This window comes from Rhinatrema bivittatum, chromosome 8 (genome assembly GCF_901001135.1).
Source record: "Rhinatrema bivittatum chromosome 8, aRhiBiv1.1, whole genome shotgun sequence".
Taxonomy (NCBI): Eukaryota; Metazoa; Chordata; class Amphibia; order Gymnophiona; family Rhinatrematidae; genus Rhinatrema; species Rhinatrema bivittatum.
The window spans coordinates 147,661,792-147,679,679 of record NC_042622.1 but is presented as its reverse complement, the minus strand read 5'-3'; the positions used below and the strand labels follow the sequence as shown (position 1 = coordinate 147,679,679).

Sequence of the window (17,888 nt, the reverse complement as noted above, 5' to 3'; positions counted from 1 at the left end):
GGTAGAATGGCTGTCTTTAAAATGAATGTCCTTCCGAAATTATTGTATCTTTTTCAGACACTCCCAGTGTTGGTTCCCATGTCTATGTTAAAACAATGGCAGCGAAGGTGTATGGCTTTCATTTGGGCAGGCAGGCGACCCCGGGTAGCCTGAAGAGTACTTACACAACCTAAAGGTAGAGGTGGCCTGGGAGTCCCGGATCTTATCCGCTACTATCGTGCTGCTCAATTTAAAAAACTGGTGGATTTACAATCATCCCGTAGGCAGAAACTGTGGGTTATTATTAATCAGGAACTTCTTGGCTCTGTTCCGCTCAGTAGCCTTATATGGCAGCCTAAGCACACCTGGACGGTGAATCCGGGGGCGGTGTTGCCTCCCTCTACACTTATGCTGCTTCACCTGTGGCATCACCTTGGTGCTCCCCTGGTGGGAAATAGGGAATACCATGCCAGTACCCATTTATATTACAATAAAGCCTTCCGCCCGGGATGTGAGAGCTCCATTTTTTTAGACTGGAGACGGCGGGGCATCACGACGTGGGGATATGTTTGGGGCTCTACAGCTTTACGCTCTTTTGCTGATCTTCAGCGAGCCTATGACTTACCTGAATCGGCGTTGTACCCCTATTTGCAATTAGCGCATTTTGCTAAGGCCACCGGGCTTAGTACTCCACTCGCTCAGGAACTCTCTGCTTTCGAGAAACTTTGTGAACGGGCGCATAGTTGCCCCAAAATGCTGTCAAGGCTTTATCAACTGTTATTGGTACAGGATCCCCCTCTTTACACCTTCCAGAAGGCTTGGGAGAGAGACCTTCGGGTCAGCTGGACACCTCAGCTTTGGAAGTCGGTCTTTCGCCGGCTGGGCAGGGGACATATTGCTGCTTCTCTTATTGAGAACTCGTATAAGCTCTTGTACCGCTGGTACAAATGTCCCTCACAGTTACATAAATTCTTGCCTTTATATCCTGATACTTGTTGGCGAGGTTGTGGGGAGGAGGGCACGTTTTATCATATGTGGTGGACCTGCTCCCATGTCAGTTTAGTTTGGAGGCAGGAATCCCTCTGGTTGAGCAAGCTTTTCCCTCGCTTTTCCCTCGCTCACTCCTGCTCAGGCCCTGCTGGGCTTGGCACCCACTGGGCTTTCGCAGGATTCTAATCAGTTAGTTCAATTTGTCTCTACTGCCAGCCGCTGTGAGATCGCACGTTTATGGAAAGACACCAGAACTCCAAAGATAGAGGACATTCACAACAGAGTGCGGAAAATTTATTTATTATCCAAAATTACAACATTCAACAATAAGACAGTCTCCCGTTTTACATCAATTTGGCACCCATACCAACAATGGCTTTCTGGGGGGCCGGGGGGTCCTTTGCCTTAAATATTATGTTAGCGGTAGGAGCCCTTCGCTTTTCATATTTCTTTTGGGGGTAACCCATAGGTTCATATCTATGCTTTTGTGTGACTCCATGTATGCTCTGCTTTTTCTAATTTCCTTTGTCATTGTGAAGCTAGGGGGGGTGGGGGGGTGGGGTGCTATATTCATTAAACGTAAACAACTTGGTTTTGCTATTCTGTGATGTTTCACCTACAGTTGTTCCTGGCTTTGTTTGCAGCGTTGTGCAGTTTCTTATGTATACCTCATTTCCTACTTGTATGGTCCGATCTGTAGGTTTCATTCTGTTGTTGTTTCAATAAAAACCTTTAATAACAAAAAAAAAAGAGACGCTAAGCCCGAGCTGTCAGATTAGCGTGTCTGCAATTCAGCCACAGGCTTCAGGGACAAGCAGTCCGCGTGATGTCTGACAACGCAACAACAGTAGCCTACATCAACCGCCAGGGAGGAACCAAAAGCCACCAAGTGTCTCTGGAGATAGACCCCCTTATGGAATGGATGGAATTAAATCTACAAGGGATCTTGGCCTTTCACATGGTGGGAAAAGACAAAGTCAGAGCAGATTTTCTCAGAAGGGAGAGTCTCTGGATCCAGGGGAATGGGTGTTGTCAACCAGAGCCTTCCAGCTCTAGTAGATCGCTGGGGTCTCCCATCCATCGACCTACTAGCCACATCTCACAATGCGAAGGTCCCCTGATTCTTCAGTTGCAGTAGGGATCAGCGCTCTCAAGGGATAGACAAGCTTGTCTAGACCTGGCCAGAGGAGGACTTACTGTACGCCTTCCCTCTGTGGCCTCTACTAGGCAAATTAATTTGCAAGATCAAATGCCTTAGAGGATTAGTCCTTCTGGTGGCTCTGGATTGGCTCAGGTGCCCATGGTATGCAGACATGTGGAGGCTTCTGGTGGAGAGCCCTCTAAGCATCCCCCCGCATAGAGACCTTCTCCAACAAGGTCCGATCCGTCACAAGGACCCAACTCTGTTTTGTCTTATAGTCTGGCCCTTGAGAGGGCTTGCCTGACGAAGCGGGATATTCGGCAGCTGTTGCCACCTTGCTCTGCGTGTGGACGTTCTCGACATTCCTGGCGTATGTGCGGATGTGGAGAATATTTGAGGCCTGGTGCGAGGAACGCAGGGTGCCCCCTGGATGACCAAGATTCCCTTGATTCTGGAATTCTTTCAGGACAGCCTGAACAAAGGACTGTCCCTGAACTCCTTGAAGGTCCAGTTGGTGGCGCCCTCCTGTTTCAGAGGTGAGGTGAATGGAGCCCACCTGGTGACACATTTGGACGTAGCCCATTTCCTAAAAGGAGTTAAATACTTCCGACCACCCTTAAAGTGGCAGGTCCCCCTAACAAACCACAATTTAGTATTGGACTTCTTAGCAGGGCCTTCCTTTCGGCTGCTGCATGCTCTGTCTCTACACCTGTTGGCGCTGTAGACTGTATTCTTGTTGGCGATATGCTCGGCTTATCGCATCTTTGAACTACAGGTGCTGTCGTGTCAGGATCCATTCCTCCGGTTGGCTCCAAGAAAGTTACAGCTTCGCACCGTTCCTTCCTTCTTGCCAAAGGTAGTCTCGGAGTTTCACCTGAACCAGTCTATTTCCTTATTGTCCCTAGATAGACGCAAGGACTTGGAAGACTATCGTCTCCTACGCCACTTGAATGTCAGTAGGCTGTTAGTACGGTATCTAGAGCATACAGAACCAGAGCACAAGATGGATGTTTGTTCTTCACGGTGGAAGGAAACAAGGCAAAGCAGGTTCGCGAGCTACCATTGCTTGCAGGATCAAGGAAGAGATCACGGGAGCTTATATAGAGGCAGGGAAGCCTTTACCCCTGAGTTCATCTGGCTACATGCTAAGAAATGGAGAAATTACTTACTTGATTATTTCGTTTTCCTTAGTGTAGACAGATGGACTCAGCATCCCGTCCACAGCTGCCCATGAATTTCGATACCAAAGAGGTTATGGGTAGGCCATCACCCTATCCCTAGATCTGGGCATCTGTAATATTGCTGGGATTCAGCACTTATGTTTGGTTGAGTGCAGTTATGGTCACGAGTTTTTAATCAAGTTTTTAATCGAGTTATTAAATTGTATTCAAGTTGTTCAATAGGATGTTCACAAAGGCTTTTGAAGAGAATACTGAATGGCTGAGATCACTGCTGGGGTATATCTCAGGTGTCGTGAGCTTTGAAACCTGACTCCATCTCCATCTGCTGGCAGGGGAGCACATAACCCATTGGTCCTGAGTCCATCCGTCTACACTAAGGAAAATGAAATTATCGGGTAAGTAATTTCTCCATTATACATGCGAGCAACAAATATAATAAATGAAATCCTCAGGAAGTTGTAAGAACATAAGAAATTGCCATACTAGGTCCATCAACTCCAGCATCCTGTTTCCAACAGTGGCTAATCCAAGTTATAAGTACCTGGCAAATACCCAAACATTAAATACAGTCCGTGCTACTAATGCGCGTAATAGCAATGGCTGTTCTCTGGGTCAACTTGATTAATAGCAGTTTATAGACTTCTCAGGAATTTATACAAACCTTTTTGAAACCCAGCTACTTTAACTGCCCTAACTACATCCTCCGGCAATAAATTCCAGAGCTTTAATGTGTATTGAGTGAGAGAATTTTCTTTGATTTGTTTTAAATGTGCTACATTATAATTTCATGGATTGCCCTCAGTCCTTCTGTTATCTGAAAGAGTAAATAACTGGTTTACATTTACCCATTCTAGTCCTTTCATAATTTCATATCCCCCCCACCCCCCCAGCCGCCTTCTTCATAGGGGAGCTATTTCATGCCCTTTATCATTTTGGTCGCTCTTCCCTGTACTTTTTCCAGTGCAGCTATACCTTTTTTTTTTTTTTTTTTGAGATGCAGTGGCCAGAATTGCACACAGTACTCTAGGTGCGGTCTTACCAAGGAATGAAAGAGGCATAACATTCTCCATTTTATTCACTTTTTCCTTTCTAATAATTCCTAACATTGTTTACTTTTTTTTTGACCGCCACAGCACACTAAGCCAACGATTTCAGTGTATTATCCACTATAACGTCTAGATCTTTTTCTTGAGTGGTAACTTCTAATATGGATCCTAAAATCATGTACCTACATAATGGGCTATTTTTCCCTATGTGGATCACTTTGTCCATTTGGATGCCCGATCTTCCAGTCTTGCAAAATGCTGTAATTTATCACAGTCCGCATGTGATTTAACTACTCTGAATAATTTTGTTATCTGCAGATTTGATTACATCACTAGTCATATCCCTTTCCCTGTATGGAACCAGGATCACTCCAGACTCCTGGGTTTATTCATCCCTGCCAGCAGAAGGAGACAGTTTCACTAACACTGCTTCATAAGCCCTGGTGCCACCAGCAGTTCCTCAGTATTTCATTGTCTCTAGCAAATGGTGGCTGGTGCATAAACCTGCAGTTTCTACAGTCCATTAAGTTCTTTTTACTTTTTTTTTTCGTGTGAGCCTTCCTCCCGGGGTTAGGATCCCAAGGGGACCCTTTCCATGTTTGGTTAAGATGGACTCCCCTCCACGAGGCCGCCTAGGTGCTTTGAGCTCAGGGCTGTGGGGTTTTTGCCCCCCTCCCCTGCTCCTTTCTTTGGGGCCTCTCCTTGGTTATTTTTGGCTGTGCCGAGCTGGACAGCTGTGCTGCAGCCTTAGGAGAGGGGAGCCTTCCATTTTCTTTGTTAAAGTTTAAAAAAAAAAAAGATTAAGCCTCCTTTCTCTTTCCTGGGGCTTGACTGCTTTTATGCTTGGCGGGGAGTGCTTCGGGTCCCGCCGATTGGGGCGGGGGGGTGGTGGGGATGGTTCGCGGCTCGGCTTGCCACGCAAGCTGCGTGGTCCTGGCGCGTGTAAGCTGCAAGGGGCTTTGCTCAGCTTGCATTTCGGGAGGTGAAGGGTCCTCTCAACCCCTGATAGATGCGTTCCCTCGAAGCAGGAGCGGTGGCCATTTTGGGCACGCGAGCGCTTTTGCCCGCACATTCTGAGGGGGAGGGGGGATCTCCCTCTGCAACTTTCCCTAGTTCACCCGGATCCCATGGAGTGGCAGGGTGGCACAGAGGGAGCAGCTTTGTGGGATTTGCCGGCTTCAGGGGGCGTGGGGGTTTGAGCCCCTCCTTTTCCTGCGGCTCCCTGTTCGCTCTCCCTTGACTTTATCCTGCTGCTTCATCAAGCTTATTTAGCACAGTAGGATTGGAGGGGATACCAGCAGTCGGGGCTGGCATCGCCGGCCCCATGCCCATCACTTCCGGATTCGCGGCTGGGCCTAGGTGCTCCCGGGGCCCCTGGCCTTGTGGGGTGCAGTGCTTGTTGTACCTGGGGAGGTCAGCTGATGACTGTTGGGTCAACGGAGGCCCCCAGGGATACGGAGGCAATGTCGGGGGTGCAGGGTGTTGATCAGGGACTGATGGACCAGGCTCCGGGGGGCGACTTGGAAGACCTTCTGGTTTCGGAAGGGGATGACTCCAAAATCCTCCATTTGTTTCGGAGGGAGGAGTTGGGGTTGAAGATTCCTCAGGAGGACCCAGACATGGACAGGGCAGATCCAGTCCTCAATGGCCTTAGGGGCCCCCCGACTTCGTTTCCTTATTATAGGTCTGTGAAAAAGATGATGGAGTGTAAATGGAGTTCCCCCGACTCCGGATTAATGGCGGAAAGAGCAACGTCAAAGCTTTATCCCTTGCCTGATCAGATATTAGATTTTTTTTGCTTCCAAAAGTGGATGCGGCGATTTCGACGGTCACAAAGAAGACAACTATCCCCGTTGCGGGTGCCGCGGCTCTCAAGGATGTTCAGGAGCAGAAGCTAGAGCTCCATCTCAAAAGAATCTCTGAGGTGTCTGCTTTGAGTCTGCAGGCCGCCATATGTTCCAGCTTCATGCAGAGAGCATGTCTGCGCTCTCTGCATTAAGCACTTCCAGTTGAGGCACTCTTTCGGCTGGCCACGGTGCCCCGCACTTTCACCAAGGTCATGGTGGTTGTAGCGGCAGTTCTTTGATGCGAGGTGGTGCTGGTGCACCTTTATCTCGACAATTGGCTCATCAGGGTGAAGTTGGAAACTGGGTGTTGCACTGCGGTGCAAAAGGTGATCCATCTCCTTGAATCCCTAGGCTGGATGGCAAATCTGGCAAAGAGCCACCTGAACCCGTCTCAATCTCAACTACCTAGCTGCTCGGTTTGATATGAGGCAGGGCAAGGTCTTCCTCACGGAGGAGAGAGAATGCGCTAGTGTCAGAAGCAAGTTCGAGACTTGCTAGCGTTGAGGGTACCCCAAGCCTAGGATTTTTTTTGCAGGTTCTGAGGTCAGTGGCTTCTAAGCTGGAGTTAGTACCGTGGGCCTTTGCGCATATGAGACCACTTCAGAGGAGAGGAAGAATCCGTTATTGGAGGCCTTTCATCAGCCTGTGACTCTTGATGCTCTGCCGCGGGACAGTCTCTCTTGGTGGCTACAGAAGTCCAGTCTACAACGTGGTATTGATCTGGAGGTTCCAAATTGGGTAATTCTTACTACCGATGCCAGTCTCTCTGGTTGGGGGGGGGGCAATGTGCTGACAGTCAGTCATTGGAAGAAGCCTCGTGGTCTATCAATCGTTTGGAGACCAGAGCAGTGCGGTTGGCATTGCTCGACTTTCTGCCTCTGGTTCAAGGCCGCTCTTGTTTGTCAGACAACGTGACGACTAACTTACATCAATTGACAGGGAGGCACCAAGAGTCTAGGTATACCACAGGAGGCTCAAGAGTTGCTTCTTTGGATGGAGCAGCACTTGGTTCAGATAGCGGCATCTCATATCGTGGGTATCAAAAACATCCAGGCAGATTTTCTCAGTCGCAAAATCTTGGATCCCAGAGAGTGGAAATTGGCAGACTCGGCGATGCAGAGTGGAGGAATAGAGTAGTGGATAGAGCAGTGAGCTATGAACCAGGAGACCAGGGTTCAAGTGCCACTGTTGCTCTTTGTGACCTTGGGCAAGTCACTTTACCCTCCATTGCCTTAGGTACAAACTTAGATTGTAAGCCCTCTGGGGATAGGGAAATACCTACAATACCTGAATGTAATCCACTTTGAAGTGCTGAAAAAAGTGTGTGAAAAGTGGAATATAAATCTACATAAATAAGATCATCTGAGAAAGGTGGGGTTGTCCCCACATCGATCTAATGGTGACTCGTCTCAATGCAAAAGTACCTCATTTTTCAGCCGAAGAAGGGAATACGGAGCCGATGCTCTGGTAATTCCTTGGCCTCGGGGGCATTCTACTTTGTTTTCCCTCCTTGGCCTCTAGTGGGCAAGGTCTTGCATCGGATAGAGAAGAATCCGGGGGATATAGTGTTGGTAGTCCCGGAGTGGCCTTGTTGACCGTCGCAGATCTAGTCAACTTAGCAATGGATGGACCATTATGCTTCAGACCTTCCTTGTCTCCTTCGGCAAGGTCCCATATTTTTAGACCAGGCAGATCGTTTTTGACTAGCCGCTTGGCTTTTGAGAGGTGACGTTTGAGATATAGAGGATACCCGGAGGCAGTTATCACTACTCTTCTGAAAGCTAGATGGAAGTAGACTTCGCTATCGTATGTTCGAGTCTGGAAGGTTTTTGAGACATGGTGCATGACTAAAGGAATACAGGACTTATGGTCTTTGTTGTTTCACATTTTGTCTTTCCTGAAAGAAGGTTTAGTCAGAGGGCTGGCTTTTAACTCACTTAGAGTGCAGGTAGCGGCCCTGGCTTGCTTGCATGGGGAGGTCGAAGGGTACAAGTTGTCTTCCCATCCTGATGTACTTAGGTTTATTTGGGGAGTTAAGAATTTGCGCCCTCTGATGTGGAGAGTTTGTCCATCCTGGAACCTTAATCTAGTTCTTCTAGAGTTGTGTGTGGCACCCTTTGAACCTATCTGTAGAGCGACTCTTAAGGATTTGACTCTAAATGTCGTCTTTTTCGTAGCCATTTGTTCTGCCCGGAGGATTTCTGAGTTGCAGGCCTTGTCTGGCCATGATCCATTCCTTCAGATTGCGGATTCAGGTGTTTCTTTGCAGATGGTTCCTTCATTCCTTCCGAAGGTGGTCTCTCCTTTTCATGTTAATCAGACTGTGGAGCTTCCGTCTTTTCCAGAACTAGATCCTGCTACGCCGCATGCACGAGAAGTTAGGCTATTGGATGTTCGCAGGGCCTTGCTTCGGTACATCAAGGCCACTAATGATTTTAGGAGGTCTGATTATCGTTTCATTTTGTGGCGTGGTTCCAAGAAGGAGGTACCCAGGCTTCCAAGGCTACCATTGCGAGGTGGTTTAAGGAGGCTATTGGGTCAGCATACATTCTCAAGGGCAATTGAGTTGAGAGCTCGCGCAACTCGGTCTCAGGCAATTTTGTGGGCAGAGGCTCAGTTTCACCACAGGAAATTTATAGAGCGGAGACTTGGAAGTTGCTACATACTTTTGTGAGGCATTTTGTGAGGGCTAGATGTAGGGGATCCGGAGTCTCGGTTGTTTGGCGAAAGTCTCTTGTGAACAGGACTCTCTAGGTCCCACCCTTAGTAGGGAGCTTTGGTACATCCCAGGAGTCTGGACTGATCAGAGTACGTACAGGGAAAGGAAAATTGGTTCTTACCTGCTAACTTTCGTTTCTGTAGTACCACGGATCAGTCCAGAACCCGCCCAATCTATGGAGGTGGAGAGTCCTCTGCTCAGCTGTAAATCTTGGTGGTACACACTTTTTAGGTTATGGAATACTGACTATTTTTTTCAAAGTTTTGCAAGTTTTTACAAGCTTTGCAAGTGGTTTGTGCTTGGATACAGATCAATATTGAAGAACTGCTGGTGGCACCAGGGCTTATGAAGCAGTGTCTGTGAAACTTTCTCTGACTCTATCTGCTGGCAAGGATGAATAAACCCAGGAGTCTAGACTGATCCATGGTACTACAGGAACGAAAATTAGCAGGTAAGAACCAATTTTCCTTTCCAGATCATTTTATAAATAATAATAAAACACCGGTTCAAGTACAGATCCCTGCAGCACTCCACTGTTTTATCTTTTTCTGCTGAGAATATTGACCATTTAATTCTGCTGTTTCCTGTCTTTCTAACCAGTTTGCAATCCACAAAAGGACATCACCACCTATCCCATGACTTTTTAGTTTTCTTAGCCTCTCATAAGGAACTTTGTCAAAAGCTTTTTGAAAATTCATATACCTTACATCTACTGGTTCACCTTTATCCATATGTTTTGAAGGGGTTTATAAACATGTAACCCCTTCAAAAAAAAATATAAAGGGTTTGTAAGGTAAGGCTTCTCTTGGGTAAATCCATGCAGACTGTTGTCCATTAAACCATGTCCCTCTATATGTTCTGTGATTTTGTTCTTTAGAATAGTTTCCACTATTTTTCCCGGCACTGAATTCAGATTCACCAGTCTATAGTTCCCTATATCACCCCTAGAGCCCTTTTTTAAATTTGGGGTTGCGTTGGCCACCCTCTAGTGTACCTCTAGTCTTTAGGTACAATTTTAATAATAGGTTACAAATTTTTACTAATAGATTTGAAATTTCATTTTTTAGTTCTTTCAGAGCCCTAGGGTATATACTATCCGGTCCAGGTGATTTGCTACTCTTTAGTTTGTCAGCCTGGCCTACTACATCTTCCCGGTTCACTGTGATTTGGTTGAGTTAATCCGAATTATCATGCTTGAAAACAGTCTCTGGAACCGGGATCTCCCCAAGATCCTCATTAGCAACATTCTGCAGTGCTATCAGTCATCCAGAGACAGTCTGCAGAGATCTAGTTCCAAATCTTTAGAACTCTCCAGTCCTGCCTGGGAGTGCAGAGGAACCAAATCTGTGTCAAGGCCCTGTCCCAACTCTAAACATCCTTGTTTGGACACCTATCCTGAACCTCCCCAGGCATTAGCTATGTACAATGAAACTTATCTAGATAGCTATACTTACTGAATCTGTGTCATCTTATGTGTTTTTCAGCTTAATTTTTTTTTTCTGTTCAATGTTCCAACTGTTAATAAACTTTTTAGTTTGTGAGCTCTATCTCTGTGACTGGTGATACCAGCATTTGTTTGTATTTGGTCAGTAGGTGCATTTTTAGGAACTGAGATCCCTGGGTTTTGTGCGATTGCAGTGTTCCTAAAAATAACTACAGGATAGCTCGTGGACAGGGTATTTCACCAGAGACAAGCAGAAACCCATTTGGAAGGCAGGAGAATGACAATGTGGTGGCATGTACATGGATGTAGGCAGAAACTGGGCAGTACTTGGCAGGACCATGGGGTTTACCCTGAGTGGGTATTGGCAATAATATTAAGTTGTTATATGGCTCATGTTTCAATGGTTATCACTGCCAGAGGAATAGATTCACTTAAACTTAATACAAGGATGAACATTGCCTAGCACCTTCAGTTCAGTTAATCCATTATCCCTCAAAACAAAACCTGATACAAACTCTGCAGGCTTAGCAACATTGAGTGCCATTGAGTCAGACATGGTGAAAACCTCTCAAGCGCTGTCCCCTGAAGATGTAGTTTTTGAGAAGAAATCAACAGAGGCAAACTCCTCTCTGCCCCATAGACCACACATTGCTGGTGGTATCTGTTATAATGCTACCCCTGGCAGCCCCATCAGTGTACAGATTTATTTTATGTATATAATTTATTTAAGTTTAGCTTATGCCTTTCCCACTTGGCAAGGTTCTCTCCAACTCCAGGGAAGTCACCACTGATTGCACCATGGCTGTCACTTCTTCTGTCATAGCCTCTTTAGCCAACCGGGGTGAATAGCCTAGGTCATTGATCTATTAATTTTAGCTGACTGGGAAATTTCAGAGTTGGGCATCTGCTGTGGCAGTGGGTCGGAATTTTCCTGTGTCCCAACAGTCAATAACTGATCAGAGTACCCTGTCCCCAATGAAGAATCTGTAATCTAAGATTTCAAAGCGTGTAGCCAGATGGACTCAGGACCAAAGGGTTATGTGCGCCCCTGCTAGCAGATGGGAGATGGAGTCAGGTTTCAAAGCTGATGTCACCCTAGATAGACCCCTGCAGTGACCTTAGCCATTCAGTATCTCTCCGTGTCCTAGCAGATGTGGATTGTGTCTCCTATCGAGAATATAGTACTCTTTAGTTGAGGAAAACTTACCTTCAAATTTCTACTTTTAAATCAGAGAAGATCAAGCCCCGTTCTCCTGCAGTGATACCTAAGGTCCCTCCCCCAGTTGAGAATTCCTGAGGCCATTTCAGAGATCCTTCAGAGTTTTGCCTTTGTCTGGTAGCTGGATCCCGGCGTGGACTTTGCTGCTGAAGCAGCTGAAAGGCAGCAGATGCAGGAAGCCGAGCGCGGCAGTGACTGCCTAAGCCCTCCTACCTCCCCCCCCCCCCCCCCCCAGCGCAGCCGGAGACCGTCTCTGTACTCAGCTGGTAAGCGCTGATCCCAGGTAAGTAGAGAAGAACTCCTCTTATCCAGAGCAAAGGAAGGGGGTTTCCAAGCGGGTTGAGCGGCCCCCCGACAGGCTCAGTGGGCACTCCATGTGGTGGGCCGCGGTGGTGCCATCTTGCACGCGGTTTTGTTGAGACGCCATTTTCCCCCATTGTCCATTGGTACACGTGGTACGGGCCGGCCCTTTTGCGCCTATCTACAAGCATAACCGAGCACATAACTACATGCAAAATCAGCCGGTCAGATTTACGTGCGCCAAAGCGGGCCTGTGCATGCTCGTGAGGCACTATCTGACTGAAATTATAAGCTACAGAGTATTATGGCCCCAGCAGCAAAGAAGCTCAGACGACACTCCCTTTGTGCTGCCTGCCATATTAGGGCTGTGCAGCCTGACCTTGAATCCTTCTTTTGTCAGCATTTGTGAGGAAGCCCAGGGAGGACTGGACTCTCAGAACTTTTCCAAGCCCGGCCTCTCCCAGTCGGAGGATGGGTCAGCCATGATCTTATCTGGCAGCACCCCGGATCTGAGCAATTCGGGGATGGCATCCCCCCCAGGAGAGGGCAGTTCAATGGCACCTACCCCAGTTCCTTCTGGGCTAAATATGGATCCGGCAGTCTTCTCTTGGTTGGAATTCTTTCAGGGCCTATAAGCCTTTGCTCAGGTGCAGTCAGTTACTGCCCCTGCCTGGCCAGAGCTCCAGCTGGAAAGGCCTCGCCCTCCCAGCCCTATCAGCATGCTTTGGGACATGCCTCACCTCACCAAGAGTATCCCTGACAGGGAACAGGACACCACTGTCGACGAAGGGGTTGTGAGGATTCATTGGAGGATGGGGAAATCCCTCCAGGCCTGGAGCCATACCAGACCATGGTTTGATTTTTCCACAGACCCTGAAGCCCCTGGTAGTTTCCACAGACCCTGAAGGCCCTGGTAGTTCCTGGCATAGAACCAAGGAAGAATCCCATCCTGTTGTCTCTACGGAAAGCTTCTTGCTATTTCCTGATGCTGAAATCCATAGGGATGTTGATTGCCCTGGAATGGGAATCCCCGGAAGCCAGTTTTAAAGGAGGTCGGGCACTGGAGGCCTTATACCCTCTGGACCTGGCAGCCAAAAAACATCTGCATTTCCCGAAAGCGGACGTCATCTCGAAGCGAACAACTATCCCAGTAGAGGGAGGAGCGGCCTTGAAGAATGCTCACGATAGGTAGTTGGAATCCATCCTTAAGCAGGCCTTCGCACTTCCTGTTGTGCCTTGGTGGCTCGTTCGTGTCTGTTTCTCTCTCTCTCCAGAGGCAGATAGCACTGGAGTACATACCAGAGAAATGATGGAGCTCGCCGTGACCTTTCTAGCAGATGCAAGCTTGTGCCTAGTATGCACCTTGGCCAGAGGAGTAGCCTCAGTGGTGGCAGCCAGAAGACAGCTATGGTTTCGAAATCGGTCAGCTGACACAACCTCTAAGGCGAACCTCACAAAGATGCTCTTTAAGGGATCCCTCCTATTCGGTAATGAATTGGAAAAACTAGCCAGTAAGTGGGATGAATCTCCAGTGCCTCGGCTACCGGAAGAAAAGAAAAAGAGGTCGCAGCACCCCTCTCCCATGAGGGTTTGGGCTAGGGGCTCCCAGCGCTTCCAGCCCTACAGAAACTTGTCATTTCAGACATCTCAGCCCTCTGGAAGGTCTCAGTCCTTTCGGAACAGACAACCAAAAAGAGGAACAGGTTCGAGCTCAGGTTCAACCCGAACTTCCCAATGAAGTTTGGCCAACCCATCCACGGGGCGAGGAGATGGGGGCTGACTTATTCCTCTTCTTTCAGCGGTGGGTTGAGATCACGTCTGACAAATGGGTACTAGACATCATACGAGAAGGATACACAGCATCCCTCGGGACATGTTCGTGATGTCACCTTGCCACTCCTAGCACAAAAAACTGGCAGTAGAATCCACGTTAAGGCTCCTCAGTCTGAGGGCTATAACCCCTGTACCTCCCCCCCTCCCCCAACTAAATAGAGGATGTTATTCCATCTATTTCATTGTACCCAAGAAGAAAGGGTCATTCCGACTTATCTTGGATCTCAAGAGAGTCAGTTGTCGTCTGGGGATAATTCACTTCCACATGGAAACTCTTCGCTCCGTATTAATGGCCATGCAACCGGGGAGAGTTCTTAACCTACCTGGAGCTCTCAGAGGCCTACCTTCATATCCTAATCTATCAAGACCACCAGCATTTCCTACATTTTGCAGTACTGAGCTGCCATTACCAGCTCCGGGTGCTGCCTTCGGCCTGTCAATTTCCCCCAGAACATTCTCCAAAATTGTGGTGGTCATGGCGGCGGCACTGAGGAAAGAAGGGATCCTGTTTCACCCTTGCTTAGGTGACTGGTGGATCTGGGTGAAGTCGGAAGAGAACCTCCAGCTTACCAGCAGGGTCAGGTCCCTCCTACAAGAACTCGGTTGGGTCATGAGCATGGACAAGAGCAGCCTCAAAGCCCCCCAGTCCTTGGAGTATCTGGGAGTCCGGTTCAACACCAAGCAGAACAAGGTCTTCCTCCTTCCCTCGAGGGTAAGGAAGCTGATGTGCCAAGTGCATTAGTTGACTAACACGATGCACCCCAGGGTGTGGAGCCACCTCCGAGTCCTCGGCCTCATGCTGTCAACCCTGGAAGTAGTATCGTGGGCGAGGGCACACGTGGCCACTCCATCGCTCCCTGCTGTCACCTTGGCACCCACTGTCTCAAGACTACCCGATCCGCCTCCACCTATTGATGGAAGTATGTTCTTGGCTGCAGTGGTGGCTACAGGAAGCTCCCCTAAGCAAGGGTGTACGCCTTTCTCCACCAAATTGGATCGCCGTAACTTTGGATAAGAGTCTCTGAGGGTGGGGAGCTCACCGTCAGGAACTGACAACCTAGCGGCGATGGACCAAGGAGTAAGCGCATGGAACATAAATCGCCTGAAAGCACAGGCAGTCAGATTAGCATGCCTGCAGTTCAGCCACAGGCTCCAGAGACAGGCAGGCCGCATGATGTTGGACAACACGACATTAGGTAGTCTACATCAACTGCCAGGGAGGCACTAAAAGCCACCAAGTGTCTCTGGAAATAGACCTCCTTATGGAATGGGCAGAGTTAAATCTATAAGGGTTCTCGGTTGCCCACATCACGGGAAAAGACAACATCAGAGCAGACTTTCTCAGCAGTGAGAGTCTAGATCCAGGGGAGTGGGTGTTGTCGACCAGAGCCTTCCAGCTCCTAGTAGATCGCTGGGACCTCCCGTCCATCAGCCTACTGGCTACATCTCACAATACAAAGGTCTTTTGATTTTTCAGTCACAGATGAGATCAGCGCTCCCAAGGGAATGCCCTTGTCCAGACCTGGCTGGAGGAGGACTTACTATACGCTGCTGGGCAAGATCATCCACATGATTGGACCTTCTGGTGGCCCCGGATTGGCCCAGACACCTGTGGTACGCAGACATGTGGCGGCTTCTCGTGGAGAATCCCCTTCGCCTCTCCCCACACATGGACCTTCTCCAACAAGGTTTGGTCCTTCTTGAGGACCCAACTCGATTCTGTCTTATGGTCTGGCCCTCGAGAGGGCTCGCCTGACGAAGCGGGGATATTCGGCGGCCCTAATCGTCCCTGGCGTACATCCTGATCTGGAGAATATTTGAGGCCTAGTGTGTGGAACGCAGGGTGCCCCTGCGAATGACCAAGATACCCATGATTCTGGAATTTTTACAGGACGGCCTGAACAAAGGATTGCCCCTCAACTGCTTCAAAGTCCAGGTGGCAGCGCTTTCCTGTTTTCAGGGGAGAGGTGAACGGAACCCACCTGTCAACGCATCCGGACTTGGCCCACCTCCGACAAAGTGGTCGATCTCCCTATGGAACCTCAATCTAGTATTGGACTTTTTAGCGGGGCCTTCCTTTAGGCCACTGTGCAGTCTGTCTCTACACCTATTTAACACTGAAGACTGTATTCTTGGTGGTGATGTGCTTGGCTTGTTGCTTCTCCGAACTACAGGCACTGTCATGTTGGGAACCGTTCCTCCGGTTCACTCCAGGAACGATTGCAGCTTCGCACCATCCCTTCCTTCTTACCAAAGGTAGTCTCGGAGTTTCACCTGAACCAGACTATCTCCTTACCGTCCCCGGATGGATGTAAGGACACAGAAGATTACCGCCTACTACGCCACTTAAACACCAGTAGGCTTCTAGTATGGTACCTGGAATGCTTAGAACTGGTGCTCAAGACAGGCCACTTGTTTTTCCTTCATGGGGGAAGAAAACAAGGCGAAGCAGCTTCACGAGCTAGCACAGTTCACTGGATCAAGGAAGTGATCACAGGAGTTTTATGTGAAGGCAGGGAAGCCTTTAGCCCTTCAGGTCAAAGCTCATTCCACTAGGGCCCAGGCCTTATCCTGGGCAGAAGCTAAACTACTGTCTCCTGTCGACATCTGTCGAGTAGTGATGTGGTCTTCCTTGCACATCTTCTCCAGATTCTGTTGCCTGGACATCCAGGCCAGAGAGGACGCAGCCTATGTGAGGGTGATGCTAACTGGACCGTGGGCAGCCTCCCGCCCCGTTCGGAAGTAGCTTTTGTACATCCCATTGGCTCTGAGTCCATCTGGCTACACTAAGGAAAACAAAATTATTAGATAAGTAATTTCTCCCAATACATTGCCCCTGCAAAAAGTAGATCAAAAAAGGGAAATCTTTGATGTTCCTTTAGGTTTTCTCATAATTAGAATCTGAAAAAAAAAGTAAGTAAACCTTGGCACAGGAGCTCAACAGCTACACATTAGCTGGCCACCACCATCTTGGATTGTGTGACACTTAAAGATGATCAAACATTTTTTAAAAATATATAAATAAAAATAAGTTAGTATTTCTGTTTTCATCTTGGGAGATGTCGCCAGGTAATGTAAATGTTTAACATGTATCTAATGCGTGTCGTCATTGGTGCTGTAGCTTATAACTTTTTGTTAATGTTAAAGGTTCTCAATTCCTCTGTGTCCTTGCAGGTTTAAGGAGCATGTCATGAGTAATTCTCCCAGGGATATCGTGTCAGTTGAAGAAATTCAGTGGCTGAAATCAAAGATCATCTCCGAAACAGCCCAGGAAAATGAGGGAAAGGTAGCTGTGGATGCTGTGACCGGAGAGGAACTGCCTCCAGGGGTGGAGCTGGCTGCAGAAGAGGATAGCCTGGTATGCACCAAGACTGGCGATCAAATATGTTCATTGCCTTTGGGGTAGATGTGTGCATTCTGATTAGCTGCACATTACCCTACCACCTTTAGTAGGGAGCCTTTGAGAGAAGGATCCCTTATGAGATCCATATTGGAAGATGTAAGAATACAGCTCACTTGAGCAGGAAGTGTCTCTTGGGAAGAGTCAGGAGAAAAGGCCTCGTATGGAAAAGAGTCACAGTTAGGAAGTGGAGAGGGCCCCTGATGAGAACCAAATGGAAGAGTAAAAAGAGGCCTCTATTTAAAAAGGAGAATCCCTAATGAGAACTGGATGGGAAGGAGTCGAGAGAGGACTCTCCTAGCACTGATGATTGGGGGAGGTGTAAATATGAAATTCCTGAACATACTCAGATCAGTCCAGACCAGTGGGTTATGCATCCCTACCAGAAAATGGAGTCAGAGAACAAAAACCTTGGGTACTGATACATAACCGAGAGTGCCACCTGCAGTCCCTCAGTGTTTCTCTGACTCCAGCAGATGGTAAAGGTGCAATCCTGCAGCCTGCAAGTTTAAAATAAAAAAGGGAAAAATATAGTTAGGGCTAGTGGTGTTGCTTTCTGAGGTGTTAGGCACCTTTGTGGACCATCCCTCAGTGGAAGCCGGGCGACCGGGGGCGAGGGTGGGGGGGTGTTGGATACCCCTGCCTGAGTCTCGTCCGCAACGGTCCAGAGGCTTTGACAACCAGGGGCTCCTGGTTCCCTCAACCACTGAAGTGATTCCCTTACCCTAGGAGTCTGAGGGAAACCGAGGAATCTAAGTAAAGTTTTTTTCAAAAAAGAAAAAAAGGTTT

The 17,888-nt window shown here is 48.3% G+C and overlaps 1 protein-coding gene across 3 annotated transcripts in view; it reads left to right on the top strand.

Moving 5' to 3' along the window:
* LOC115097047 overlaps positions 1 to 17,888 on the top strand; it is a 175,401-nt gene that overhangs the window by 58,010 nt on the left and 99,503 nt on the right. For all 3 annotated transcript variants that reach the window (XM_029612478.1, XM_029612477.1, XM_029612479.1), the window contains one exon: positions 16,874 to 17,057. In XM_029612478.1, the coding sequence (XP_029468338.1) occupies positions 16,874 to 17,057 (184 nt within the window). The remainder of the gene's footprint in view (positions 1 to 16,873; positions 17,058 to 17,888) is intronic.